This window comes from Mauremys reevesii, linkage group 5 (assembly GCF_016161935.1).
Source record: "Mauremys reevesii isolate NIE-2019 linkage group 5, ASM1616193v1, whole genome shotgun sequence".
NCBI classification, from domain to species: domain Eukaryota; kingdom Metazoa; phylum Chordata; order Testudines; family Geoemydidae; genus Mauremys; species Mauremys reevesii.
In genome coordinates this window covers 109,899,735-109,927,668 of record NC_052627.1, presented here as the reverse complement: position 1 = coordinate 109,927,668, position 27,934 = coordinate 109,899,735, and the positions used below count along the sequence as shown (strand labels likewise).

The following is a 27,934-nucleotide window of genomic DNA, read 5'->3' as shown; positions in this document are numbered from 1 at the left end:
GTTGCTGTTTAGACTTCTAACCTTTCTTGCTGCACAATTCTAAGGCATCTTGAGAAAAGAACGAACAGATCAGAGGGAAAAGAGAGTTGTGGAAGAGGATGTGGACGGATAGATTTGAGAAAAGACACAAGGAGATGCCCTGCAAATAGCATGAAATAATTTTTAAAAGTGCATTTTTGTTACCCTGTGCCTTACATGTGTCTTGACACCTTGCTGCTGGGCACTTCCCATATGTCTCTTTACTTCTGCTCAAACATATTTTTGTCTTTGAAATCTCTTCTCTTTTCTTGCCAGACTATTATGTATGTATTTGTTTGTTGTTGTTTTGTGACTCTGACTTTTTGTACTATGTTTCCATGCCTCCTGTATTTCATGTCTTTGGGCTTGTCTATACTACCCGCCGGATCGGTGGGCAGCGATCGATCCAACATGGGTCAATTTATTTAGTCTAGTATAGACATGATAAATTGACCGCTGAGCGCTCTCCCGTCGACTCCGGTACTCCACCAGAACGAGAAGCGCAAGCGGAGTCGATGGGAGAGCGTCAGCTGTCGACTTACCGCAGTGAAGACTCTGCGGTAAGTAGATCTAAGTACGTTGACTTCAGCTACGCTATTCACGTAGCTGAAGTTGCATATCTTAGATCGACCTCGCGTGGTAATGTAGGGTAATGTAGGGTAGACAAGCCCTTACTCTGCATCACCAACACATAAATGACATTAACTAGCATTTGTTTGTTTTAAATCTGTTTAAGCAGATAGATAATGAATGAGAATTGCATTTCTTTGCTACTAGTAAACTTTGTTTACTGCACCATTGTGCCCTTAAGATATTATTTTGATTTAACAATATAAACCTAAATAGACCCATCTGCTGGCAAATCAGAGACTTACTGCTTTTCAACAAAGAAACAGTTCTTTTTGGTTCAGTATTTTCATGTTGCAGAATGAGAAATAACATTTATAGTTAATTTCTCAGTTTGTTTAAAATGAAATTAGCTTGACTGATACTGATTTCCACATGATTAATACTGATTTGTACTGAGCATTGTTTGCCAATCAGATTATATTATTAATAGATTTAAAATATGCACAATTCTCTGGAATATGGGAAATCTATTAAAATATGTTTAGTGAATTTTACTATTTTAAAAAAGTAATTCACCTTTTTATACTGTTTTTACAAGAATAATGCACTTTCGTAGTTGCACATAATGAGAAGTTGACCTTGGCTCTAACCGTTGCTTTTTAAAATTGGTTCTGGATTGCTTTCTATAATTAAAATATGTTTGTACAGTTAGGATCATTCATGTATGTTTTTGCACACATCTGTTTTTATTCTTTTCCTGTTTTTCTTTTTATTCTGCTTTGCCTTGTGTTATAAGTTCTGATGACCCAGGGTATGTCATGGTACATTAATTTCTGTTTCCCTTTGTAGCTTGCTGTTTGTCGTAGATAGTTCTGGGCTTAGATTTTTTTGGTGTATTACATACATTGGATAATGTCATCTAATAGGCATCTTGTTTATATAATTATAGTATGTTAGATCCATATTGAAGTTTTAAAATTAATTTTATTTCATATTCTCACTTAGTTATGATATAATTCTTCTGTATATTTCATTTAAAATTTATAAAATACAAAATGCCATTTCTGTGCTAATAAACAATTAACTTATTTCACAATAAATGACACCAAGAGTATATATTTCTCTTTCTGTTAAGTGCGTAGTTTTGTGTATGTGTCAAGGGAAAATTAGAACTCTGGATCCTGTGTAGAAAAGACTAAAACCCTCTTTTATGATTTCTAGTAATTTAGGACTCAGTCTTTTTAAACTGGCGGAGCCAAAGCGACCACTAAAGCCAAGAAGAAAGGAGAGGAAGAAAGTTACAGCACAGAATCTATCAGATGGAGACATAAATCTTTTAGTGAACATTATTAGAGCTTATGATATTCCAGTGAGAAAACCTGTTTTAAGGTATGAACTCTTTAAAAGGCTTCTAGTTGAAAATGTTCTTTCTCTTTCTAGTAGCTCTTTATTGCCTTTTTAAAAATCTTTTTCATACTGGAGGCTATATTTTCAAAATCGGCTATATAAATTGCTTTTGTGAAATTTGCATGTGAGTTTAAATCTCTGGTTTTGGAGTACAGATGCATGTGTAAGGAAATTTTTTTAACACAGTTAAGTGGCCAGTTCTGAAAATTTGGCTTTATGTGTATTAAATGAAATGATTGTTTTTATCCTCATGATAATAACACAAAAAGATAAATTTACAAATTCATTGATTATGTTGTTTAATAGTACAAGTATTACTGTTTTGCAAGTTCTTTAGAATTATGTTTTCATCTAGTAGTGCCTGCTAAGATCACTGGTTTATTGTGCATATTAGGCTGTCTGAGAAAAAATAATTGGAAGATAATTTGAGATTTTTGAGAATATAAACAGACAGGTAATATCAGACATGCTATCCCTAAAACACTTATGAATATCATGTCTTTTAATTATATCCAGTACTTATACTATATCCCTTGTACTTATATTAAATAAGGTTAGATAGATTAGATGTAATAAAAGAGAGTCCAAATAGTCTTTTCTACAAACCAATAGTTATTTTATGCATAGTGGAACCCCTGTGTTACAAACTAATTGGGGATTAAGAAGTTCGTAAAACAAAAAGTTAATAAAATTTATCATCTCAAAATCACGGTAGGTAAGGTGCATAAATTGTAGTATGGTGGACTGCATCTCTTTTTTCTTGTCCTTCAAACTACTGCAAAGCAATTTCCAGTACATTGAAGACATCAGAATATGAAGGGATATCAACTTGTTCATTAACATCACTTTTGTTATGTGGTTTCCCCTGACTCCCACTCTTGGGGAAGAATGGATTGTATAACCGATTGTTTGTGAGATCGGTCTTTGTAGAATCGAGGTTTTACTGTATATCTTTCTTATTAGCTCTTGCTCTTCTACCTTCATGTATTCATTTTAAGCATTTTAATTGGCAAAACATTAACCAGTGGAATTAACCTAATGTAGTTCCACTGTACTAATTTTGAAGCTCAATCCTACCTTCAGATACACTTGCTTAAATACACCTCAAATCTTGTAAGAATACATTGTATTATTTTTCTTATTTTATGGGGCTTTTATAACAAACATACCTTTCCACTCTACACTTAAGTAGTGAAAACATAACACAATGCAAAATTAACTTATAAATAGTCTTTTCCTTCGTAATAATTGTAGGCTTAAGATATCCGATCCAACTAATCTGAATGTAAAATAAGAGCAAAATAATGCTCGCTCAAAAGCCTGACTGAACAGCAAGCCATAGATTATGCTTCAAAACTTGAAAAACTCTCTCTCATAAACAAGAGCAATTTCCAAGTAAGACTACATTTTTGAACTGCACCCATAGCTAATTAGTGATAGTCAGTTATTGAACATGCGGAATTGAGCCCTTCTGCTACTCTACCTACTTTCCATAACTTATATGTTCTTCTTCGAGTGCTTGCTCATATCAATTCCAATTAGGTGTGCGCCCGCTGCGTGCACAATCGTCGGAAGATTTTTACCCTAGCAAGACTTGGTGGGTCGGCTGAGGTGTCCCCTTATGGCGCCGGATATATGCCCCTGCCGACCCAGCACCCCGTCAGTTCCTTCTTACCACCCGTGACGGTCGTTGGAACTGTGGAGCACGGCATAGCTGATCTCCACTTTCCTAGCTCTTTGCTCGTTTGCACCGCTTGCTGTCTCTGGGAGCCAAGAAGCAGCACAAGCAATGTGCTGCTCCTGTACAGTTGCCAGCACTGCCTGTGCCCCCCCTTGGAGCAGCGTCCTGTGCCGGACCGCCCTGTGAAGGCTACAACTCCAGCACCGTCGATTCCGGCACTGCAAATTGAGTCCGGTGCACATAAGCTCCCTGGTGTGCACCGTGGTTGAGCTCGGTCTGCCTTCCACCCTGGAGAATTTCTCCACTGCTCGCGACCTGATTGCGCTCACCGAGCTGGGACCATCACGAACTTCGGTACCGCCAGTGCAGGCTGTCCCATCGATAGGGAAGCCCTCCATGATGCGCCCTCCATCACAGAGCGAGAAGGGTCGGCACCGATCTCGGTCCTAGTCCAGGTCACGGTCCCGATCCAGGCGCTGATCTCCTCCACGGCACCGCCCACAGTCCCAGCACCGATCACCATCTCGGCGCCAGTTGTACTCACAGTGCCACTCCACCTCAAGAAGATCTCCTTCCCGGTACGGTTGGTACCGGTCCAGCTCTTGGCACCGATCCCAGTGCTCGTCTCCTCGGAGTCGTGCCCGGCGCTGCGCCATGCATAGATCTTCATCAAGGTCCAGATCTATCTCCCTGCACCGATACAACCATCGGTCCTGGTCCAGGTCGCGGTACCGCTCGAGACCACGGCGCCGATCTCCATCTCTGCAGCGCAAGCCAACAACGCATGACAGTGCAACCCGGCATGAGCGATCGGCTCCACCTTGGCCTTCCCGCCCCAATTCGAGGTCGTCCCAAGTGGAGAGTGGCTACCGCGTCCATGACCAAGACACGGATGGAGCTAGCCAATGGCATGACAAGGGGCAGGATCCTGCTCAGGGACCCCCACAATGGTCTTTTTGGACCCCTTGGGCATACCATCAGGCCCAAGGTGTCCCATTGGGAGCTTCTCATTCTGCCCACTCAGAACCTCGGGTCCCAGAGGCCACTGTCAGTCGCCCCCGCCAAGGGGCTCGGAGGCAACGACCCTACCCTCAGCTCAGGCCCAGGCCCCTAACATGGAGGACCTTGGGCAGCCAGACCCCCCGCCAAGCAAGGACCCATTAGTCCCAGGCGTATCCTCCTTGTTCTCCCCTGACGAGGCGGTAGCGGGCACGTCCTCCTCTGGCCCACCACCTATAGACCTCTGTGTGACCAAGATTTGCTTTGAAGGGTGGCACAAAACATGAACCTCCAAGTGGAGGAGGTGGTGGAGGTCGAGGATCCGGTGATGAACATTTTATCAGCCGATGTCCCCCCATGTATAGCCTTGCCATTTATTCGGACCATCCAAGCTAATGCCAATACAATCTGGCAGTCTCCAGCGTCCATTCCTCCCACTGCCAAGGAGGTGGAGAGGAAGTACTTGGTCCCCTCCAAAGACTATGAGTACTTGTACATTCACCCCCAACCATGCTCCCTTGTTGTACAGTCCTTTAATGAGAGGGAAAGACACGGTCAACAAGCTCCCGCTCTTAAATCCAAGGATGCTAGATGCTTGGATTTATTCGGGCGCAAGATCTATTTGACTGGCGGCCTACAACTTAGAGTGGCTAACCAGCAGGCCCTCTTGAGCCATTATAATTATAATACCTGGAACTAGATGGGGAAGTTCAAAGAGCTGGTTCCTCAGGAGTCCAGGGAGGAGTTTGGGGCCTTGCTAGAGGAAGGCAAGAAAGTAGCCAGGACATTCTTGCAGGCTTCGATAGATGTGGCAGACTCGGCGGCTATGACTCTAGCCTCGGGCGTAGCTATGCACCGTATCTCGTGGCTGCAGGTGTCTGGTCTTCCACTGGAGCTGCAGCAAACTATTCAGGACCTGCCCTTTGATGGCCAGGGGCTATTTTCAGATAAAACTGACTCCAGAGTCTGAAGGATAACCGGGCCATCATGCACTCATTAGGCATGCATACAGTGATGCAACGTAGGCCCTTCTGACCCCAACCTCAGCGCACCTACCCTAACCTCTGGCCAAGACAGGACTTCTCTAGAAGACGCGGCTGGAGGGTAGTAGGAAGCAATCTGGTCCTCAGTCGGGCCAGAACCAGGGCCCCCGCAAATCAGGAAGAGGGGGGAGGGATAGCTCAGTGGTTTGAGCATTGGCCTGCTAAACCCAGGGTTGTGAGTTCAATCCTTGAGGGGGTCACTTAGGGATCTGGGGCAAAAATCAGTACTTAGTCCTGCTAGTGAAGGCAGCAGCCTGGATTCGATGACTTTTCAAGGTCCCTTCCAGTTCTAGGAGATAGGTATATCTCAAATTATTAATTAATTAATCAGCAGGGCCCAAACAAAACTTTTGAAGGTGCTTCCGAGGGCAGAGCACCAGTCTCCTTACAGGATCCTTTCCCAGCTTTTACCAACTGCCTCTCCTATTTCCTCCCTGCTTGGTCCCACGTAACGTCAGACTGCTGGGTCCTACACATGGTAGAAAGTGGATACCACCTTCAATTTGTCTTCAGGGACCCCTCTCACAAGCAACTCCTCCTACAGGAGGTGCAAATTCTCCTAACTATCGGGGCTATAGAGGAGGTTCCAAAGGAACTGAGGAGGAGAGGGTTTTACTCCCGTTACTTCCTAATCCCCAAGGCAAAGGGGGGGCTGTGGCCCATTCTGGACCTGCGCGGACTCAACACATTCATGGTAAAGTTGAAGTTCCACATGGTTTCCCTGGGGACCATTATCCCTTCCCTGGATCCTGGAGACTGGTACGCCGCCCTCGACATAAAAGACGTATACTTCCACATAGCGATTTACCCGCAGCAGAGGCAATTCCTTCGCTTTGTGGTCAACCAACGACACTTCCAATTTACCATCCTCCGCTTCGGCCTATCCACGGCACCAAGGGTCTTTACAAAGCGTATGGCTGTCGTAGCTGCCTCGCTCCGTCAACATCAGATCCAAGTGTTTCCGTACCTCGACGACTGGCTCATTCGGGGTTGCTCCAAGCTCCAGGTGCAATCTCATGTTCAGTTCACCATGAGCTTGTTCAGAAAGTTGGGCCTGCTGCTCAATGTCAAAAAATCCACTTTGCAGCCGACCCAAAGAATAGACTTCATCGGAGCAATCCTGGATTCACATGCCCGCTTCCAGTCCATGGTGAGCATTATCCACGGCCTTCAAAGCTTCCCGACCTCGGCAGCACCCACGTGCCTCGGTCTACTGGGACACATGGCGTCTTGCACCTTCGTGACCAGACATGCCAGACTATGCATCCGTCCACTTCAGGCCTGGCTCTCAGTGTACCGTCCAGGCCGGGACAATTTAGACAGTGCTCACGGTACCGATGGAAGTCTTAACTTCCCTGGTTTGATGGCTGAACCCCAACTCGGTATGCGGGGGGATGCCATTCCATGCCCCATAGCCCTCCATAGTCCTAACCATGGATGCATAATCTCTGGGCTGGGGTGCTCACCTTGTGGACCTTTGCACACGTGGCCTTTGGTCCACACAAGAGATTACCCTGCACATCAACGTACGGGAACTGAGAGCAGTACGCCTAGCGTATCACGTGTTCCGCAAACACCTTCAGGGCCGTTGTGTCGCAGTCTTCACAGACAACACAACGGCCATGTTTTACATCAACAAGCAAGGGGGGGAGCGTGATCGTCCCCCCTCTGTCAGGAAGCCATTCGGCTCTGGGAATTCTGCATAGCCCACTCAATCGACTTGGTGGCGTCATTTCTCCCGGGAATCCAAAACACCTTGGCAGATCGCCTCAGCAGGTCCTTTCTGGCTCATGAGTAGTCAATTCATCCAGACATTATCCATTCAGTTTTCCAGAAGTGGGGGTTTCCCCACATAGACCTTTTTGCCTCTCGCGAGAATCGAAAGTGCCAGGTGTCCTGCTCTCTCCAGGGGCGCTCCCCGGGCTCCCTATCAGATGCCTTCCTGATGCTGTGGAAAGACCACCTGTTCTGTGCCTTTCCTCCATTCCCATTGGTCCACAAGGTCCTTCTCAAGTTATGCACAGACAAGGCCCGCTTAATCTTGATCGCCCCGACGTGGCCCAGGCAACATTGGTACACCACTCTCCTCGATCTGTTGGTGACCACAGCAATTCCACTCCTGTTGTGGCCGGACCAGATCACTCAGGAGCACGGCCGACTGTGTCATCCGGACCTGCAATCCCTCCATCTCACAGCATGCATGTTGCATGGCTAACTCAATCTGAACTACATTGCTCTCGCTCGGTGTAGCACGTACTCTTGGGTAGCAGAAAGCCCTCTACTAGGTCTACGTATCTGGCCAAGTGGAAATGTTTCTCCTGCTGGTGTGACCTGAGCAATACTGCCCCCTGGAGGTGCCAGTACCTACCATCCTAGATTATCTCTTGTCCTTGAAACAGCAAAGCCTAGCAGTTTCATCCATCAGAGTACACCTAGCAGCAATTTCAGCCTTCCACCCAGGTGAAAACGGGCGCTCAGTTTTCTCCAATCCCATGGTCAGTAGATTCCTCAAGGGATTGGAACATCTGTACCCGCAAATTCGGCATCCGACCCCTATGTGGGACCTCAACCTGGTCCTATCCAGACTCATGGGTGCCCCATTCGAGCCAATGGCCACTTGCTCACTCCTGTACCTCTCCTGGAAAACAGCTTTCCTTGTCGTCATCACTTCAGCAATACGTGTGTCGGAGCTTTGAGCCCTCACGTCGGACCCACCGTATACGGTGTTTCAGAAGGACAAGGTACAGCTGCGACCACACCCCGCCTTCCTTCCTAAGGTGGTGTCTGCCTTCCTTGTCAACCAAGACATCTTCCTTTCAGTCTTCTATCCAAAGCCGCACGTTTCTTGATGAGAACAGCTTCATTCCCTAGACGTTCGCAGGGCCCTCGCCTTTTACATCAAACGAATGAAACCTTTTAGGAGGATGACCCAGCTGTTCGTAGCTGTGGTAGACCTGATGAAGTACCTCCCGGTCTCCACACAGTGCATCTCTTCCTGGATTACATCCTGCATCCATGTGTGCTATGACTTGGCTGAGGTCCCAACTACGCATCTTAGTGCCCACCCTACTAGGGCTCAAGCTTCGTCCTCCACCTTCCTGCTTCATGTGCCCATACAGGAGATCTGTAGGGCAGCAACTTGGTCATCAGTACATACCTTCGCTTCGCACTATGCAATAGTGCAGCAGTCCAGGGGTGATGCTGCATTTGGTTCAGCAGTCCTTCACTTCGTGACATCACTCCGACCCCACCGCCTAGGTAAGGCTTGGGAGTCACCTAATTGGAATCAATATGAGCAAGCACTTGAAGAAGAAAAGACGGTTACTTACGTTTGTAACTGTTGTTCTTCGAGATGTGTTGCTCATATCCATTCCAAACCCGCCCTCCTTCCCCTCTGTTGGAGTACCCGGCAAGAAGGAACTGAGTGGGTGCTGGGTCGGCAGGGGCATATATCCAGTGCCATAAGGGCGCCACTCCAGGGGGTGCCTCAGCCGACCCACTGAGTCTTACTAGGGTAAAAATCTTCCAACGATAGTGCACGCAGTGCGCACACAGCTAATTGGAATGGATATGAGCAACACATCTTGAAGAACAACAGTTACAAAGGTGAATAACCGTCTTTTTTATTGGCCTTTCGTAAATAAATTCACTTTGAGGAATAAGTGTAAAGTATAACTTTCAGATTATGATATCGTAAAAGTATGAGAAGATTTTTTATGAGAAGGAACTTAATCAGTGTTGAATGTGCATTAAAGTGACACCATACATTTTGCCCTCAATATTCCAAAAAAACATAGCTTTTTAAAAAAGAACTGTGATATTATATTCTGCTGATCTTGAGTCGTTATTTATATTTATTGTTCAATTTTTGTATTATTACTGCATTTACTTGTACAGTGTTTCTGTATAACTTTTTGTGGTAAATATAGTTATACAGTATTTGCATTGTTCATTCCACACAGTAAATTGCTGTCTATATATTCACTTTTGTTTATTTTCCCACAAAGGACTTGGCTAGAAGCTAAGGAATCTGTACAATTTAGAAGTTCCAGTGGGATAGATCTGCTTAAACTGAGCAGCCTGCAGAACATATAAACTCTGCAGGAAAGTGAGAAACCTGGGCCTTGTCATTCTGTGAGACACATGAATGCCTCAGGAAAGAATGCCTCCAGGCAGAAAGTTCTCTTCCACTGTGGAGCTTATCTCACTACCCTTACAGTTTTCTTTTCACTGAATAAATATAGTCATGGTGTAGAGGCATAACATGAAAATGTCAAAAATATTTTTAGAGTAAAAACAAATTCTGTACAGCTAACTACATATTTAATGAAGTAAGGATTAATATTCAGTAGTTATTTGAGTCCTGGTCCCTATCTGTAGTCCACTGTTTACGCATGTGCTCCATGTGCCTGGAGTCAGAGAATTCTTGAAAGCAGGGTCCATGCATGTGCCTTCACTGTCCTCGTGCCCCCAACCAAAGAGATAAAGGGCTGAGCGGACCAACTGTCTCTCCATTTCCTTCTTATGACCAGGTGGCCTGGGTCAGAACCTCCAGTGTCTGGAACTTTGTCTTCCTTTATTCTTCAATCTGTAAATACATATGTAGATGTTTTTTGTAAATAGTTTTAGGATTTTATCCTATAGTTTTTAGCTAAATTTTATAGTTCAATAGTTAGATTACCCATCCCAGGGTATTCACTGGCTCCCCTCTTTCCCTCATTACGGGGACTGGACTTCAAAATCTGTGCTTCTTGCCAACACTCCTTCTCAGTCAACGATGATCATCAATGCTGACTGCACTGCCTTGGGGAAGCTCACTTCATGGCAAAGTGCAGTATCTACCAGTCTTTCCATACTGATGAGCGGTGGGAACTTTGCCTTACCAAGCATTCAATGGAGAATGAGAGCTACGAGGCCTTAGTCAGACCCAGGCCACGAGACCACGCTGTGCTCAGCAAGGAGTGTGCCTTCTGCCATGAGGTCTGACTTAGGAGAGGGAGAATCTACTGTCACAGATCCCATATCGGGGTCTTTTTGGGAGGGCAGAGACCATTCCCGTAAACATCCAAGCTTCAAAAAAGTTAAATACAACTCTGCCTACATCGAGTTTTCCTGCACAGCCCTTGAGGACTTAAAATGTCCTAAGTCTCAGGGTCATGACATGAAGGCCTACAAGTCCAGGGCTCCATTTGTACCAGACTGCTGTCTTGTGGCAACAGTGCCTCCAGTACCAACTAAGCCTTAATGGGAACTGATGGCACCGATAAAAGGCAACCATTGAGCACGTCAGCCACCAACAGTACAGCTCTTCCTCACTCAACTGTGTCGCAAACTGTAACTACTCTGGCTCCATCAGTTCAGGTGGACAGGATCCCTTGCCACTCTAGTGAGAGCAAAGGCTTACACTCCTCCTGATGTCATTTTTTCTCTCCTGGATCCCCAGTCTCCAGCACAGGAGGTGCATCTTATGGGAGGAGTCTGTCTCCCCTTCCATCATCCAGCCATGGCTTCCCTCCAGGGGAGCCATTAGTGCTGCTGACGAATACGGAATCAACATTTTCTTTGTGAGGAGACTCTGAACCATTTGATGAACTGATGTTTCCTCCTCTGAGGCATAACTTCCCAGGCAGGGGACCCAGACCTGGCTGGAATCAACGTCCACCTCAGCACCTGTGTTGGAACTGTTGGTATGATATGCCATGGGGACTTCCACAACCACCTTTTGACCTCTCTTACTGGCCATACTGGGGACCATGGGACCTGTACTAACCTGCAGAGTCAACAAGATCTGGTAGGGAGTCAATCAACCCCTCCTCTCTGAGAGGACAGTCAGAGCTTTTTTCTGACCCCATGGAAAAAGAAGGAAAGATAGGAATAAATGGTCAGTTTTCACAGTGAAGAGAGGTAAATAGCAGGGTCCCCCAAGGACATGTGCTGGGACCAGTGCTGTTCAACACATTCAGAAATAATCTGGAAAAAGGAACAGTGAGGTGGCAAAATTTGCAGATGATACAAAATTACTCAAGATAGTTAAGTCCAAAGCTGACTGCAAAGAATTACAAAAGGATCTCACAGAATTGGGTGACTGGGCAGCAAAATGGCAAATGGAATTCAGTGTTGATAAGTGCAAAGCAATGCACATTGGAAAACACGTAATCCCAGCTACACATAAAAATGATGGGGTCTAAATTAGCTGTTACCACTCAAGAAAAAGATCTTGGAGTCATCATGGCTAGTTCTCTGAAAACATCTGCTCAGTGTGCACCAGCAGTCAAAAAGGCTAAAAGAATGTTAGGAACCATTAGAAAAGGGATGGATAATAAGACAGAAAATATCATAATGTCACTACATAAATCCATTGTATGCCAATATTTTGAAGTTCTGGTGTGGGGGTGGAGGGTGAGAGAGAGAGAGAGAGAATTAGAAAAAAGTACAGAAAAGGGCAACAAAAATTATTAGGGGTATGGAACAGCTTCCGTATGAGGAGAGATTAAAAAAACTAGGACTCTTCATCTTGGAAAAGAGACGGCTATGGGGAGATATGATAGCAGTCTATAAAATCATGAATGGTGTAGACAAAGTGAATAGGGAAGTATTATTTATCCCTTCAATTTACACATGAACCAGGGTTCGCCCAATGAAATTAATAGGCAGCAGGTTTAAAAACAAACATAAGGAAGTATTTCTTCACACCACGTATATTCAGCCTGTGAAACTTGTTTCCAGGGGATGTTGTGAGGGTCAAAACTATAACTGCGTTCAAAAGAAGAATTAGATAAGTTCATGGAGGATAGATCCATCAATTGCTATTGGCTAAGATGTTCAGGGATGCAACCCCATATTCTGGGTGTCCCTAAAGCTCTGATTGCCAGAAGCTGGGATTGGACAACAGAGGATGGATCACTTGCTAGATTGCCCTGTTTGTTCATTCCTTCTGAAGCATCTGGCATTGGCCATTGTCGGAAGACAGGATACCAGGCTAGATGGACCACTAGTCTAACGCAATATGGCCATTCTTATGTTCTTAAGAAGATTATGAGCTGGATCCACCAGTTTCACTGGTACGGAGAGACTGTCCTCATCATCTCCGGATGAAGCAGTTGCTCCAGTAACACCACATACACACCCTTCCCCAATGACTACAAGCAATTCCAGGAACTGTTATGTAGGGTTCCATGTGAGCTACCGATGTCCCTTGAGGAAGTTCAGGATCTTCAACATAAATTACTGGACATCATCCAATTCTCTGGATCCAGCTGAATAGTGCTTCATGTTAATGAAGGCATTCTGGAACAAGTTAGAAAAGTCTGGCATACCCCAGCCACTTGTGCTCCTACCCCTAAAAGGGCAGAAAATGCTATTTTGTCCCAGCCAAAGAGGTGGTATTTCTCTTTTCTCTTCATGCTCCTAACTGTGGTTGCTCAATCTCCCATGAAGAGATCTAGATAGCAACATCCTAGATCTACTCTGGTTGACAAAGAGGGTAAAAGACACAATTTATTGGGAAGGAAGTTCTTCAGTTCTAGCTCTCAGTTCTCAATAGCCAGTTACTAAGCACTGATGACTAAGTATGAGTACCTGAACTATTCCGAATTCACGGACTTCATTGACAAGTTTGAACAGTAGGATAGAGCTCAATTCAGGCTCTCCTTAAGAAAAGCAAGCTGGTTGATGGGACCGCTCTTCAATCAGCAGGTTATTGCTATTGTGACTACTGCCGTTGTGATGTTCTGTGAATCAGCTGTGCACTTGGGGGTTTCCAGGGAGGTCCAGGACACCATGGTGGACTTGCCCTTTGACAAAACCCATCTTTTTAAATCAAAAGAGAGATGAGTCCTTATACATTCTAAAGGATTCTAGGACCACCCTCCACCCCTTGGGAATATTTACACTTGCCCTAAAGAGAAAATTTCACAGGCAATCATACAACCGTAGACCAACAGCTCAATAATTTTACCATCAGTGGTTTTGTGAGCTGCCCTGTAAGAGGCAGAGGGTTGAGAAGTCCTGTTTCCTTTCCCCTCTGGTGGCAATATAAGCAATCCAATCCCAGCACCCAGGTAAATGATATGTTTGATGGGAGGTTGAGTGCTGCAAACCAATGATGCCACCACCTGCCGATTCCCAGATACTCTTTGGGGGTTGCCTAGCCCTCTTTTTCCACATCTGAAGTGCAATAACAACAGACAAGGGGGTACTAAATATCCATTCTGGCTATGCAATTTAATTTACCTCCCTGCCCCCTCCAAAGCCAGAGAGACCCTTACGGCCATTCTTGTGAGGAGATTCTAAAACGAGAAGTAGAATCCCTCTTATAGTGAGAAGCAACAGAGCCAGTACTTGCTCAGTACTAAAGAAAGAGTTTTTATGAAACATACTTCCTTGTACCCAAAAAGAAGGGTAGCTAGAGACCTAACCTTAATCTCCGCCATTTTAACTGTTTTATTCACAAACTGAAATTTTGCATGGTCACATTGGTATCTATAATCCCATCCCTGGAAAGGCGCTTGTGGTTTACAGCTCTCAGTATGAAGGACATTTACCCCACTCACAGACGTTTTCTCATACTCATAGTGGGCTCCAACCATTTTCAATACAGAGAGCTCCCATCCAGCCTTGCTTCTGCCCTCAGGGTCTTTACCAAGGTCTTTTCAGTAGCATCAGGCATCATGGCTTCATCATCTTCCCCATCTCAAAGACTGGCTTCTCGTTGCAAAGCACATCAAGAATTCTAAGAGTCTACTTCGTCAGTGCTTCAATTTATCTTCCCTAGAGATCAGCATAAACTCGTAAAAGTCTGTTCTCACTCCAGTGCAGACTTTAGACTTCATTGGAGAGTCCTTAAATTCTGTCACGACAAGGACTTATGTGCCAATGGATAGGTTCCAGGTGGTAAATGACCTCACAGATCAGGTCATGAACAACCCTCAGACACCAGTCAGAACTTGTCTGTCTCTCCTGGGATATATGGCTTCATGTACTGATGTCACACCATTCACCAGACTCCATCTTTGTCTGCAAGCATGACATCAAACAGTGTTTTCACCATGAACGCCATAGTAACTGTTCCCATCAAAGTAACATCATCTCTACTATGGTGGAAGAATCCTCTGCTAGGTATGCATGGGCATTCCCTTCCTTTCCCCCTAACCAGACAAAATGATCATTACAGATGCCTCCCTTTTAGGCTGGGGAGCTCATATGGACAGCTGCACAGCACAGGGCTCTTGGACATCCTGAGAGACCAAGATGCATATCAATGTTCTGGAATTGCAGTCAGTCTGAGAGGCTTGCAAAGCCTTTCTCCAATTTATTCAAGGTCATCATGTGTCCTCATAATGTCAGACAATATGATAACAGTCTTTTCCATTAACAAGCAGGGAGGAGCAAGACCTGTTCCCCTGTGTTCAGAAGCAGTCACTTCATGGAATTAGTGCATCAGCAATCAAATCATCCTGTTGGCAGTTTGCCTTCTGGGGATTCAAATGTGCTTTGCTGTTGACCACAAGTGAGGAGTTACACAACTTCATGGTAAACAGTATTTTTGCTATATGAGGAACCCCCACAAGTGACATGTTCACCTCTCAAATGAACAGACAGTGCAACATACACTGCTCCAGAGGAGCCCTAGGATGTCACTTTCAGGACAACGCTCTCCTTCTTCCATGGTCAAACCATCTGAACTATGCTTTCCTCAGCACTGCTACTTTGGGTCTTACAGAAAATTCATCAGGACAAGGCATGAGTCACTCTCATTTCCCCCGCCCCACCCCCAAATGGCCCAGACAGTTTTGATTCTTGAGTTTCTTACACGCATCATCTCAGTTGCTGATCAGCTTTCAGTCCTTTTCCTGTCTCCTGACCCAGAAGGAAAGGCATAATCAAGCCTTCTAACCTTCAAGCACTTCATCTCAGGGTGTGTTTTTTGGATGGGCATCAACTCTAGAATGTTCATCCCCTGAAGCTGTGCAAAGCATCCTTACTAATAGTAGAAAAGATTCCGCTACAAAATGCTACTTAGCCAAGTGGAAGCATTTCTCTATCTGGGCACAACAAAAACTTAGATTCCCAGATCTGTGGATATTACCCATATTCTGGACTGTCATCTTTCCCTCAAAACAGCAGGTCTTTCAATCAGCTCTGTACGGATTCATCTGGCAGCAATCAGTGCATACCACCCACCTTCACATGATTACTTAATTTTTGCTCACCCACTGACTACCAGATTCTGGAAGTGTCTAAACAGAACTTTTTTACCAGTAAGGAAACCTACCCCTCAGTGGGACTTCATCCTTGTTCTGTTGGTGCTCACTAAGCCTTCCTTCAAACTACTAGCTACATGTTCCATGTCTCTCCTATCCATAAAGGTTTCATTTCTGGTAGCCATCACCTGATCCAGGCGGGTGAATGAGCTCGGAGCACTGAAGGTAGATCCACTTTACACCATGTTCCATAGAGGCAAAGTTTCATTGTGTTTACATCTTAAGTTCACCCCCAAAGTAGCTTCGGAGTGTCACCTGAACCAATCAATCCACCTACCTGTGTTTTTTATTAAAATAAATGCATCTGAAGAAGAGAGGAGACTTCATTCCTTTGCTGTGCAATGAACCTTAGCCCTTTTTCTGCAAAGGTCAAAGCCAATCAGAAAACCTCCTAGATTGTTTATCACTGTAGCAGAAAGAGTTCAAGGTCAACCTGTATGCTCTCAGAGAATCTGTAAATGGATCTTGTTCTCTATCTTACTCTTTCAGCTGTGTATTCTTCCTCCCCTTTAGGGGTTGAGAGCTCAATCTACAAAAGAACAAGTGACATCAATGGAATAACTTTAAGAAGTACCTCTACTTGACATTTTGCAAAGCAGCTACATGGAGTTCCTTCTACACGTTTGTGAGACATTATGCTTTAGTGCAGAACTCCACTGATGCGGCCTTTGGCAAGGTAGTCCTTCAACTGGCTCTGCCGCCTGCATCCTCACACCCTCCTCCTACTTGAGTACTGCTCGTCATCAGTCACCCACAGTGGAACACACAGGGACCAGCACTCGAAGGAGAAGAGAAAGTTACTTAATTTGAGATGTGTGGTCCCTGTGTGTATTCCACTGCCTGCCCTCCTCCTTTTCTGCTTCAGGTCATGGTAGGATTCCTGATACAGAAGGAACTGGAGAGGTGGTTGGTCTACTCCACCCTTTAGCTCCTCGGTTGGAGGCATGAGCAGACCTGTGGACACTGCTTTCAAGAATTCTCTGATTGGGCACGTGGATCCCCCATAGGGATCACACATCTTGAAGTTACTATAAGGTAAATAACTTGCTCTTGCGTGTTCTCTGTCACAGTTATATATTTTCCTTCCTAGCAAACTTCAACAGCCATCCAGATCTTCAAGGTCCTTTAATGAGATGTTTGCAGCATCTCCATCACCTCAGAGCCCAACCCACAGCATTGATTGGGCTTTCAACCAGGTACAATATAATATTGACATAAATTGAATGGTAATTTGGTCATACAGGGTTGTTTCTCTTTCTTCTAAGCAGTAACATTGACTGGTTAGATCGTATTATCAGTGAGGTTGAAATTGAGACTAAATTTTTGATGGCAATTGGAAGCCAAATTTAGCTTGCTTCTGTTTTTGTTCTTGCTTCTGTTTTTGTTTTGATTTTACATTTTTTGCCCTTTTTAGAAACACTATAATGTCCTGATTTTTTTAAAAAGTTGTATGTGGCTCCTATCACACTTTTGGACACTAGATAAATTCCTCTTTCTGGCATTTAAAAAAAGATAATAGGGTTTTGTTATTTCTGGTCCAAGATTAATTTAACTGAAACAGATAGTAAGAAGGGCCAGATACAGAGAGAACCATGATAGTATCAACAAGTTTTGTTCTTTGATTACAGACAGTAAGACACAAATGGACATCTTTAACTGGGCTGATTGAGTCACATAATCTGTTTTAATTAGCTTGTTCAGGTAACTAGCAGTCTTTGCCTGTTGCTAAATTTGAACCTGTCTGATAGATCCTTTTCAATTCAGGCTTAATTCTACAGAAAAATCTGAAGGTGAAATTTAAGACTGTGGACACATGTCAGTAGTTTGACTATATATTTCTTTTCAAGAATGTTAGAGTTAAAAAAAAAATCAACACCCTAAAATGTTAGAAGCCCGTGAAATGCAGAATTGTTTGTCACAGAAGTCAACAAACTAACATATCTTTCATATATTATTTTCATTTTATTACATACATTGAAAAATTGACAATTTACAAATGTTCTGCCAAATTGTCTATTTTTATTTTCATTTTAATTGTATTTTGTAGGTTTTAGTCCATCCTTTTGTAGAAGTTTCTTTTCAGCGAACAGTCTGCAGGACGACAACAGCAGAGGGGCCAAACCCCAACTGGAATGAGGAACTTGAACTTCTATTTAGGTATGAGTAAATGAAAACAAGTTGTTGGTTTTGAGCTTCACAGTATGTCCTTGAATAACATTCTTGTTTGAGTGTGTAAATGAATGTAAAGTTTAACATAGTACAGTTTTGCTGTATTCTGTATAAATCACTAATATTTTATTTTGATAGAGCTCCTAATGGTGACTACAGCACCACAAGTTTGCAATCAGTGAAGGATGAAGTGTTCATTAACATTTTTGATGAAGTACTCTATGATGTCTTAGAGGTGAGCTTGGCGCCTGAAGGACCATTTTGACATTTAAGTCAGTGTCTTTGATATTAAGAACATCACAGAATATTATGGCTGTTTCTCCAAAAATAATCACAAGACTAACTAACTAACTAACTAACTATATATTTATATAAATATATTTATATAATAAATTATCGTAGAATAGAACACTAGTCTTATGAACAACCAGTTATTTAAACCATTTTTCCTGATGGGAGGGAAAAAATCTCATGACAAAAATGATGTTGATGAAGAACAAGTCAACATCCATTCACATTGCGATGCCTTCAGTGCATTTGAAATTGCTTTGAAGTGGTTTGAAGGATGAGAAGAAAGCAACATGCTGCACCATGATGCAACCTATACATTGAACCTATTGTAATTTTGAGATGATCAATGGTATGAACTTTTTGATTTTATGATCTCCTCCATCCCCAGTTATTTCATAAAATAGGGGTTCTACTGTAATATATTATACGTAATATATTATACTCTCATATTCGTATCATGAACTTTCACTGTTACATCCTTCATCCTCCCATGCTCCTTTCCTTTTCCCATTGTTGTCATTCCTAGCTATGTTATGTCCAATCTAGATTGTAAGATCCTTGTTCCATTGTATTGTCACCCCACCTGAATAAAGCAGTGCTGTGCACAGTCCAGGTGCTCAGTCTTCTGCTTTCTGCTGCCTAAGGTTTGAGCTTGTGTGTGTAATCAATAATATGTGCTGACTTCAGTGACAAAAATGAGGATTGTACTGCTTTTTAATCCTGGTAGTAGTGTAGAGCCAACATAGCTAATGGAGAGTAAACTGAACTTTATTTCTTCTTGTTCATTATCGGAAGTGTTTGCTAAATTCCAATTCCAAGTTATACTTGTCCAAACCCACGGAAGGGGGTGGATTCCCCACATCTGGTGCTTTTGTTGTTTGATTTTTTTGTGTGTGTGTTTTGTCTGATTCTAGATTGCAAGTTCTTTGGGGCAGGATCTGTGTCTTTCTATTTGTTTTGCATTGTGCCTTTCATTTTTAGGCACTAGATAAATAACAACAAATAATGGTAGTAATTAAGATGGAATTTTCAAAAGCTCTCAGCTGTGGCCTAACTCTGCTTCTACTTAAATCAGTGAGAGTTTTTACTGTTGAATTCAGGAGGAATAGAATGATGCCAATGCTCAGCACTTTTAAAAAATCTCAGGCAAAAAATATTAAATGCACAAATGTCACAGAGGGAAGAATTTGGTCTGCAAAACTTTTATTGCGGGGGATGAAGCATGAGAAGGAAGGATCCCAGCTTGACTTTCAGATCCCAGGCTGAATTTGCAGAGCTGGCATTTGGAACAATATCATCTTTTTACTTGTATATTGATCATGTTTGATACAGAAATCACTGAATGACAACATGAACCCATATGTTAGCTCAATACAGATTTATTAAGAATTAATGTAATAGTGTCCTGGGTGGGTTAGGTTGCCTAGCAGTTAGCGCACCAAATGCCCCCCTCCTAAGTCTTTCAGTCTGGGTTCTTCTTTACTCAGAGGCATGGTGAGGAGTACAGGTGGCTCGAGTCCATCCTGTAGTGGAAGCAGTGGTAGGAGAGCCTGGGCCCACTCACTCCACCAGGCTCCAACCCAGGACTCTAGGACAGTCAACAGTATCTGGCCCCCCAAGGTACCCTCTGAGTTACCCTCCTGGGACATTTCATACTACTGCTTTTGTCTCCCAGCTTTCAGCCCCAGATAAGATGGAAAGAAAAATTAAAGGTAGCCATACCATCAGTGCCAACCAGGCTCAACATATAGTCTCACATCCCTCAGGGAGGCTTCTCTGGTGCCCTTGTCAGGAGCTTTCAGGGTAGGTCTGTCCTCCTCCCTAGCCATTCCCCTTCTAAGCTGGGTTCCTCCCTTTTCAATCCCTTCTTCAGTTGGAGCATGCTCTTCAGGGTTGGAGGGACAGGGCTACTTGGGCCCAATACTGTCCTTTAACCCCTTCCAGCCCATTGTGGGGTTTGCATACGCCATCACAGCTAGATTTTCACCTTTGAAGTAGGCCTGGGCATTTAAATGAGCACACACAAATTGGGTGCATGAAGATAGCTAATTATACGTCTCTGTTTAATATACAGTACTTGTGCCTGGTTTTGTATAAGCAAAAATGTGTTCTATAGAATTTGGAAATAAAGGCCAAAATTAACATGCTTGATCTTCAATTTAAAAAGTATGCATGCACTCGGGGTGGGATGTAGCCTCCTGATTCAATAGAGGCACAATACTAAACTCTTCTTGGACATGATTTTGAATTGTAGTTAAAGGGGGCACTGGTCACCCACAGCAGCACCCTCTGCCTTGGCACTGCAACCCTAATTCTATTCTAGTGCAGGGGGGAGCCCTGGGAAAGGTCACCCTGCACTCTCACACCAACGGCAGTTCTTATCCTGCAGAGTTGGGCCAGGCTGCCAGCTCCATGTATTGTGACCTGGTGCACAAGGTCACAATGTCTCTCAGGTTTGGTCCAACTGTCAGTGGGGAGGCTGGGTCAAATTTGAGTCAGTGGCATTGCAAGTTGGCACATGGGCTCACAACACCATTCAAGTTTGGCATTCTTTGTTTCATTATTTCTGTGGGTGCTGATGAACCCAGGGACCCACACTAAACCTGCCCTGGCACACACACTTTGCAAACACAGTTGTGTGTGCATACCCAGATCTGTATCTCCTTTGGACCTATTCATCCTGATATCCACCTACAAGTCTTTTATAGGTACACACAGGGCTAGTTAATTGTCTGTCTAGACAAGTGTAAATCTGTGATTTTACATTTAAGGGAACATGAATGTGCAATTCTACAAAGCAACATCTCTTGTTATCTTCTCTACCCATTTTTCTGTTTTATTATTCACATATCTTATCCACTGCTCAGTCCAGAAAGCTTTTTTGATACAATTGAATCTTTTTCATTACAGGACTGGGGCTTAATGTGCTTTGCTTAGGCAACTCCCTAAAGTTAATAGAGCTCTGTACTGGCACAGGGGTCCTCTTGCACAGGGCTCATTGCAAGTCTAGGGCCCTAGAACACAAGCTCATTGTAGCAATGGCCATTCCTTCTTTTGTGTTTGCACAGTGTCGAGCACATTTGGATGCTTCAAGAAACAAATTATTATCTTAATAGTTTAACCAGTATTTGTAACAAATTTAATAAAAAAAATCCATTACTAATTAGAAATTTTAATAACTTGATTAAGCCATTGAGAAAGTGTTAAGACACTTAAAGGGAATGAAGTCTGCTTGTAAATTTGTGTACACTGTATTGTTATAATACCTATTTTGCAATTTTTTTCTAGGATGATCGTGAAAGAGGAAGTGGAACCCACACTCGTGTTGAGAGACATTGGTTGGGATGTGTTCGGATTCCGTTTTCTACCATATATTTTCAAACAAGAGTAAGTATCAGTAAACTGGAGTATGAATTATAGGTTTGGAAGATGCCTGTAGTGGAACATCTGATCTGTCTCCTATAGTTTTGACAGCATTGATGTCATTACCTCTCAACTATACCTGTTATATAGGACTCTTATCTTGCATTTAATACCTCCAGGGAGCTACCATGTAAGTCCTGACAAGACAATACTACAGCTCTGTCAATCCTATGTCAACAAACAAGGTGGAGCAAGAGCATCTCTTCTCTGTCAGGAGGCAGTTCATCTGTGAGATTGGTATATACAGAATCAAGTTACTCCATAGCTCTACACTTACCAAACATTCAGAAAAACCCATCAGATTGTCTCAGCAGGAAGTGCGCTATCAATCACAAATGGGCTCTCAAAGATTCTTTCATCAAATCTTACTCAAGTGGGACTTCTCACTGCAGACCTTTGTGCTACTAGCATGAACAAGAAGTACCAACTGTATTGCTTCATTGGAGGGATGAGTCTGGTTTTCCTTTTGGATGCATTCCTGAATCCTTGGAAGAAGGACCTGATATATGATTTTCCTCTGATTCCGCCACTCCCCACAGTCATCAAAAAAGTGAGACAGAACAAAACCTTATTAATACTGATGTGCCTGTCAACACAGCCTCCAATCACACTTCCAAACCTTTCAGACATTATTTCCCAGGATCAGGGGCAGGTCCTTCACATGAATCCTTCATCCCCGCATCAGACAGCATGGATGTTACCTGGCTGAGCATTATGACAGAAGTTGCTCCTCTGAAGTGCAGGACATTCTAGTTTAAATCATGAAGGCCTTCTACAAGGCTGACATATAGATCCATGACTTACACCAGAGACCTCTATTGCAGACCGTACCCCAAGTTCTTACCTAAAGTGGTTTCAGACTTTCACCTTCATAAGTCCATTCATCTTTTTCCCTAAACCTCATTCAAGTACTGGGAGGCTAGACTTCACGCACTTGGTGTGTGGAGAGTACTGTTTTACTACTTCCACAGAACAAAACCCTTTTTCAAGTCACTCAGACTTTTTGTAGGCTTTGGGGACAGGTCTAGAGGACTGGCCATTTCAAGCCAGTCTCTCTCAAAATGGGTGTCTAATTGCATAAAGATTTTCTGTGAGGTAACTAAATTACTACCTTCATATTAGAGCACTGTCATCCAGTGCCAAAGTTACCACTTCTGCATGCTTGAAGAATGTTCCTGTGCTCAGAGATTTAAAGGGTAGCTACATGGAGATTAGTGTACGTGTTTACACATGATTGCTCTCTGGTTTGGGCTGCTAGATCTGATGCCCAGTTTGGTACAGCAAAGCTGAAGCCTTATCTCTGATAGGATTTCTGCCAGCCACTTTCTTGGGGAGATGACTGCTAACCAGTCATCTAGAGTGTGATCCCCAAATACTCAAAGTAGAAAGAAAGTTATTTACAGTTTCTGTGATTCCTTAAAATGTTTTATTCATGTGGATCCCATGACTTGTCTTCCTTCCCTGCTACTCCAGAATCCTTTAGCTTTGGAATTCTGTAATGGCAAATGAACTAAGGGACATTTGGGTCTGCTTTGTCCTTCATGCCCTCAGATGTGTGGAGTGAAAGAACATTCAGGGTTCAGGTGGGACCCAATGGACACTACTATCCAAAATAATCTTATCTCATGCACATGGGATGCATGCACACTTTGAGTGGGGTTCACATGAACGAAACATCTAGAAGAGCCACAGTTACTGTAAAGGAAGTAACCAGTCTTTTGAGATGTCAGATTTTTGTCACAAACATTTTAAATACTGGTATTTCACATGAAACATATATATATTTCATAGAAATGTAGGACTGAAGGGACCTCGGTAGGTCATCTAGTCCAATCCCTTACATTGAAGAAGGACTAAATACGGTATTATCTAGACCATCCTGACACGTGTTTTTGTGTTCTTTAAAACCTCTAATGATGTAGATCCCACGACCTCCCTAGGTAGTTTTTTCCAGTGGTTAACCACACCTTACTGTGAGAAGTTTTTCCTAATGTCTAACCTACATCTCCCTTACTGCAATTTAAGCCCATTACTTCTTTTCCTGTCATCAGTGAGTAAGAACAATTTATCACCCTCATCTTTATAACAACCTTTTACGTACTCGAAGACTGTTATCATGTCCTCCTCAGTCTTCTCTTCTCCAGACTAAACAAACCCAGTTTTTTCAGTCTTCCCGCATAAGTCATGTTTTCTAGACTTTTAATCATTTTTGTTGTTCTTCTCTGGACTCTCGTCAATTTGTTCACATCTTTCCCAAAGTAGTGCTCAGAACTGATTACAGTACACCAGTTGAGGCCTAATCAGTGCAGAGTAGAGTAGAAGAATTACTTCTCCTGTCTTGCCTAGAACATTCCTGCTAATACATCCCAGATTGATGTTTGCTCTTTTTTTTTTGCAACAGTGTTACATTGTTGACTTGTCCACTATAAACCCCAGATCTTTTGTACTCCAGCCTAAGCAGTCATTTCCCATTTTGTATTTGTGCAATTGATTATTCCTTCCTAAGTATAGAACTTTTCATTTGTCCCTTATTGAATTTCATCCTATTTGATTACATGTCTTATGAGAGGAGACTCAAAGAGCTTGGCTTGTTTAGCCTAACCAAAAGAAAGCTGAGGGGAGATATGATCGTTCTCTATAAATATATCAGAGGAATAAATGCCAGGGAGGGAGAGGAATTATTTAAGCTCAGTACCAATGTTGACACAAGAACAAATGGATATAAACTGGCCATCAGGAAGTTTAGACTTAAAATTAGATGACGGTTTCTAGCCATCAGAGGAGTGAAGTTCTGGAACAGCCTTCCCAGGGGAGCAGTAGGGGCAAAAGACATATAAGTTTATGGAGGGGATGATATGATGGGATAGCCTAATTTTGGCAATTAATTGATCTTTGACTATTAGTGGTAAATATGCCCAATAGCCTGTGATAGGATGTTATATGGGGTAGGATCTGAGTTACTACAGAGAATTCTTTCCTGGGTGTCTGGTTGGTGAGTCTTGCCCACATGCTGAGGGTTTAGCTGATCATCATATTTGGGGTCGGGAAGGAATTTTCCTCCAGGGCAGATGGGCAGAGCCCCTGGGGGGGTTTCGCCTTCCTGTGCAGCATGGGGCATGGGTCACTTGCTGGAGGATTCTCTGCACCTTGAAGTCTTTAAACCACGATTTGAGGACTTCAGTAGCTCAGACATAGGTTAGGGCAGTGGTTCTCAAACTAGGGCTGCCGCTTGTTCAGGGAAAGCCCCTAGTGGGCCAGGCCGGGCCGGTTTGTTTACCTGCCGTGTCCGCGGGTTTGGCCAATCGCGGCTCCCACTGGCCGCGGTTCACTGCTCCAGGCCAATGGGGACTGCAGGAAGCGGCGTGCGCCGAGGGACGTCCTGGCCACCCTTCCCGCAGCCCCCATTAGCCTGGAGCGACGAACCGCGGCCAGTGTAAGCCGCGATCGGCCAAACCTATGTTTCTTCTTGGGAGTGGTGGCCATGATCCTCCTTGGGGGTAATGGCTTCTCCTCCTCCACATTTGGGGGAGATTCTTCATCTCTTGTTGGCAGGGCAGCACAACAGTATCTCTGTGGACAGTGGGTTGGAAGCAGGGTTGAGCAGCCGGGTTCCTCCCTGTGAAGAGCAGCAGTTTCCTCCTCCCCTGGTACTGCTATCTCAGTCCTTTCCAGCTGGATTTCTTCCTCAAATGTGGAGGTCTCCAGGGGCACGTTTTCAATTAATTCTTCCTGTACATGGATGCTCCTCACCCTCCTCCTGTAGCTCTCGCACCTGCTTCCTGAGAGATTCTACCAGTGAGCACCTCTCACACTGGATAGTTTTCCCATCCTGATTTTCTCTGACAAGAAAATGCAGACAACAGTCTCTGCAAATCCATGCCAGGACTTAGCTAGAGGCATCCATGGTTGGGTTCTCTGTCTGGATGCAGGTGGAGGAGCCAGGAGCGGTGTTGGCATTGGTGACACGGCCTTTCTGAATGCTAAAAGTTGAGGAAGCATTGTTTTTTTTTATTTTGAAATTATTATCATTATTGGTCATGAATGATTGATGTGTATGGATTAATACAGGGGTAGGCAACCTATGGCACGAGTGCCGAAGGCGGCACGCAAGCTGATTTTCAGTGGCACTCACACTGCCCGGGTCCTGGCCACCGGGCTGGAAGGCTCTGCATTTTAATTTAATTTTAAATGAAGCTTCTTAAACATTTTTAAAACCTTATTTACTTTACATACAACAATAGTTTAGTTATATATTATAGACTTATAGAAAGAGACCTTCTAAAAACATTAAAATGTATATTACCGGCACGCGAACCCTTAAATTGGAGTGAATAAGTGAAGACTCGACACAGCACTTTTGAAAGGTTGCCGACACCTGGATTAATATTTCTCTGTCTACTTCATAGATTGATGGCACATTTAAGATAGATATTCCTCCAGTACTCCTTGGCTACAGTAAAGAAAAGAACCTAGGAAATGAGAGAGGTTATGATTCTGTCCGAAGTCTGAGCGAGGGGTCCTACATAACACTGTTTATTACTATTGAACCACAGCTTATTCCTGGAGATCCAGTTCGAGAAAAGGTAACTAACACCTTTCAAATTTTGATTTTGGTGCCATGATTCTTGATATGCATGTAAATAAGTAAATTTAATATGGTATATAACATGGGTACAGATCTTGACTGAGTTACACTGTAAAAAAGAAAACAGGAGTTCTCAAACATAATTGCACCGCAACTCCCTTCTGACAACAAAGTTCTACGTGACCCTGGAAGGGTGGCAGAGACCGAGCTCCGCTGCCTCAGGTAGGAGGAGAGGGGGCTGCAGCCTGAGCCCCGACACCCTGGGAGTGGAGTTTGGGCTTTAGCTTCAGCCCTGGGTCCCAGCAAGTCTAATGCTAGCATTGGTGACCCCATTAAAATGGGGTTGCGACCCACTTTGGGGTCCCGACCCACAGTTTGAGAACCTGCACTTGAATTAAGCTTGATTCAGTGATTTTTAACTGACCAATATTAGTGTTTCTGAGCACTTGCATGTACTTTTTATATTTTAAAAGTAATGCTAAAACAATTTTGTTTTTAAATTGTAATGAAATGTTTGCTTTCTAATTTATCTTTAACAGAATTGGATTATTTTAAAAAAAATGGATATTCAAACACTCTGGCAAACTTGGGAGGTGCATTATATAGTAGATCTGAGTGAACAATTTGTGATGTATAATTTATTTAATAAATGTAATCTCTTTTTCTCTTCACAGACTATGTGCAAACAGATCTGATTTCTCTTATGTATTTTGTTATTCATAATTACATGCCATTTTTTGCAAGTGTAATAATGTCTCTGGCTTCTTAATCATAATTTGAGCTGTCTTGCTTAGTTGAGATTGAACACATATTTCAGATGATTTTGTATGTTTTCCTCACCTAGATGAGCATGACTCATCAGTTTTCTGGTTAGAATGCTCATTAAAAATAAGTTTAATTTTCACATTCCATAAGTATTTGAACATACAAGCTTAACATTTGCTTCCCACAAGCATTCTTGCTAGTAAACCTTGATCACACAAGTATTTGGGGAAAGAGAACACAAAAGGGATGCAAAGTGAATTAATTCAAAACTTGCATTATTCACTGTTCACTAGTTATTATATTATGCCATTCGTATTAATGTCATCTCCTGTCCTGTAAATCTCTTGAAGATATTTCTAAGTAGGAGGGTTTTTTTCATTCTTGACCTAGTTCTTTTATTTCCTTCACCAAACTAAAAGGACATGCTTGTGCAACAATAGAAAAAGCCTGTGTTCCAAAAACAACCCCTCTCCCAAAATCTCGTCACTTCTTGTACCCTTATGCAATTAATTCTCAGGGTATGTCTAAACAACAAAAGCTAACCTATCCAGGCATGGCCAAACTAGCTTAAATCCAGCTTGTGGGGGTAACAGTGGCAGCAAGACAGCACAGCCCAGGCTTCAGAGTGGGCTAGTGAGCGGACTACATACCTAAGGTGCATATGAGCATGTACTGCCCACGATACGATGTCTTCACTGCTATTGTTATTCACATTAGCTGG

The 27,934-nt window shown here is 43.3% G+C and overlaps 1 protein-coding gene across 4 annotated transcripts in view; it reads left to right on the top strand.

Annotated features, from left to right (window-relative positions):
• Nucleotides 1–27,934, top strand: part of CC2D2A (coiled-coil and C2 domain containing 2A) — a 147,722-nt gene that overhangs the window by 92,402 nt on the left and 27,386 nt on the right. For all 4 annotated transcript variants that reach the window (XR_005599228.1, XR_005599229.1, XM_039541049.1 and 1 more), the window contains exons 24-29: nucleotides 1,810–1,977; nucleotides 17,071–17,176; nucleotides 18,028–18,137; nucleotides 18,288–18,384; nucleotides 21,729–21,827; nucleotides 26,270–26,446. Coding sequence is in view for 2 of the 4 variants with exons in the window: in XM_039541049.1 (XP_039396983.1) it covers nucleotides 1,810–1,977; nucleotides 17,071–17,176; nucleotides 18,028–18,137; nucleotides 18,288–18,384; nucleotides 21,729–21,827; nucleotides 26,270–26,446 (757 nt within the window). In the remaining 2 variants the exon portion in view is untranslated. The remainder of the gene's footprint in view (nucleotides 1–1,809; nucleotides 1,978–17,070; nucleotides 17,177–18,027; nucleotides 18,138–18,287; nucleotides 18,385–21,728; nucleotides 21,828–26,269; nucleotides 26,447–27,934) is intronic.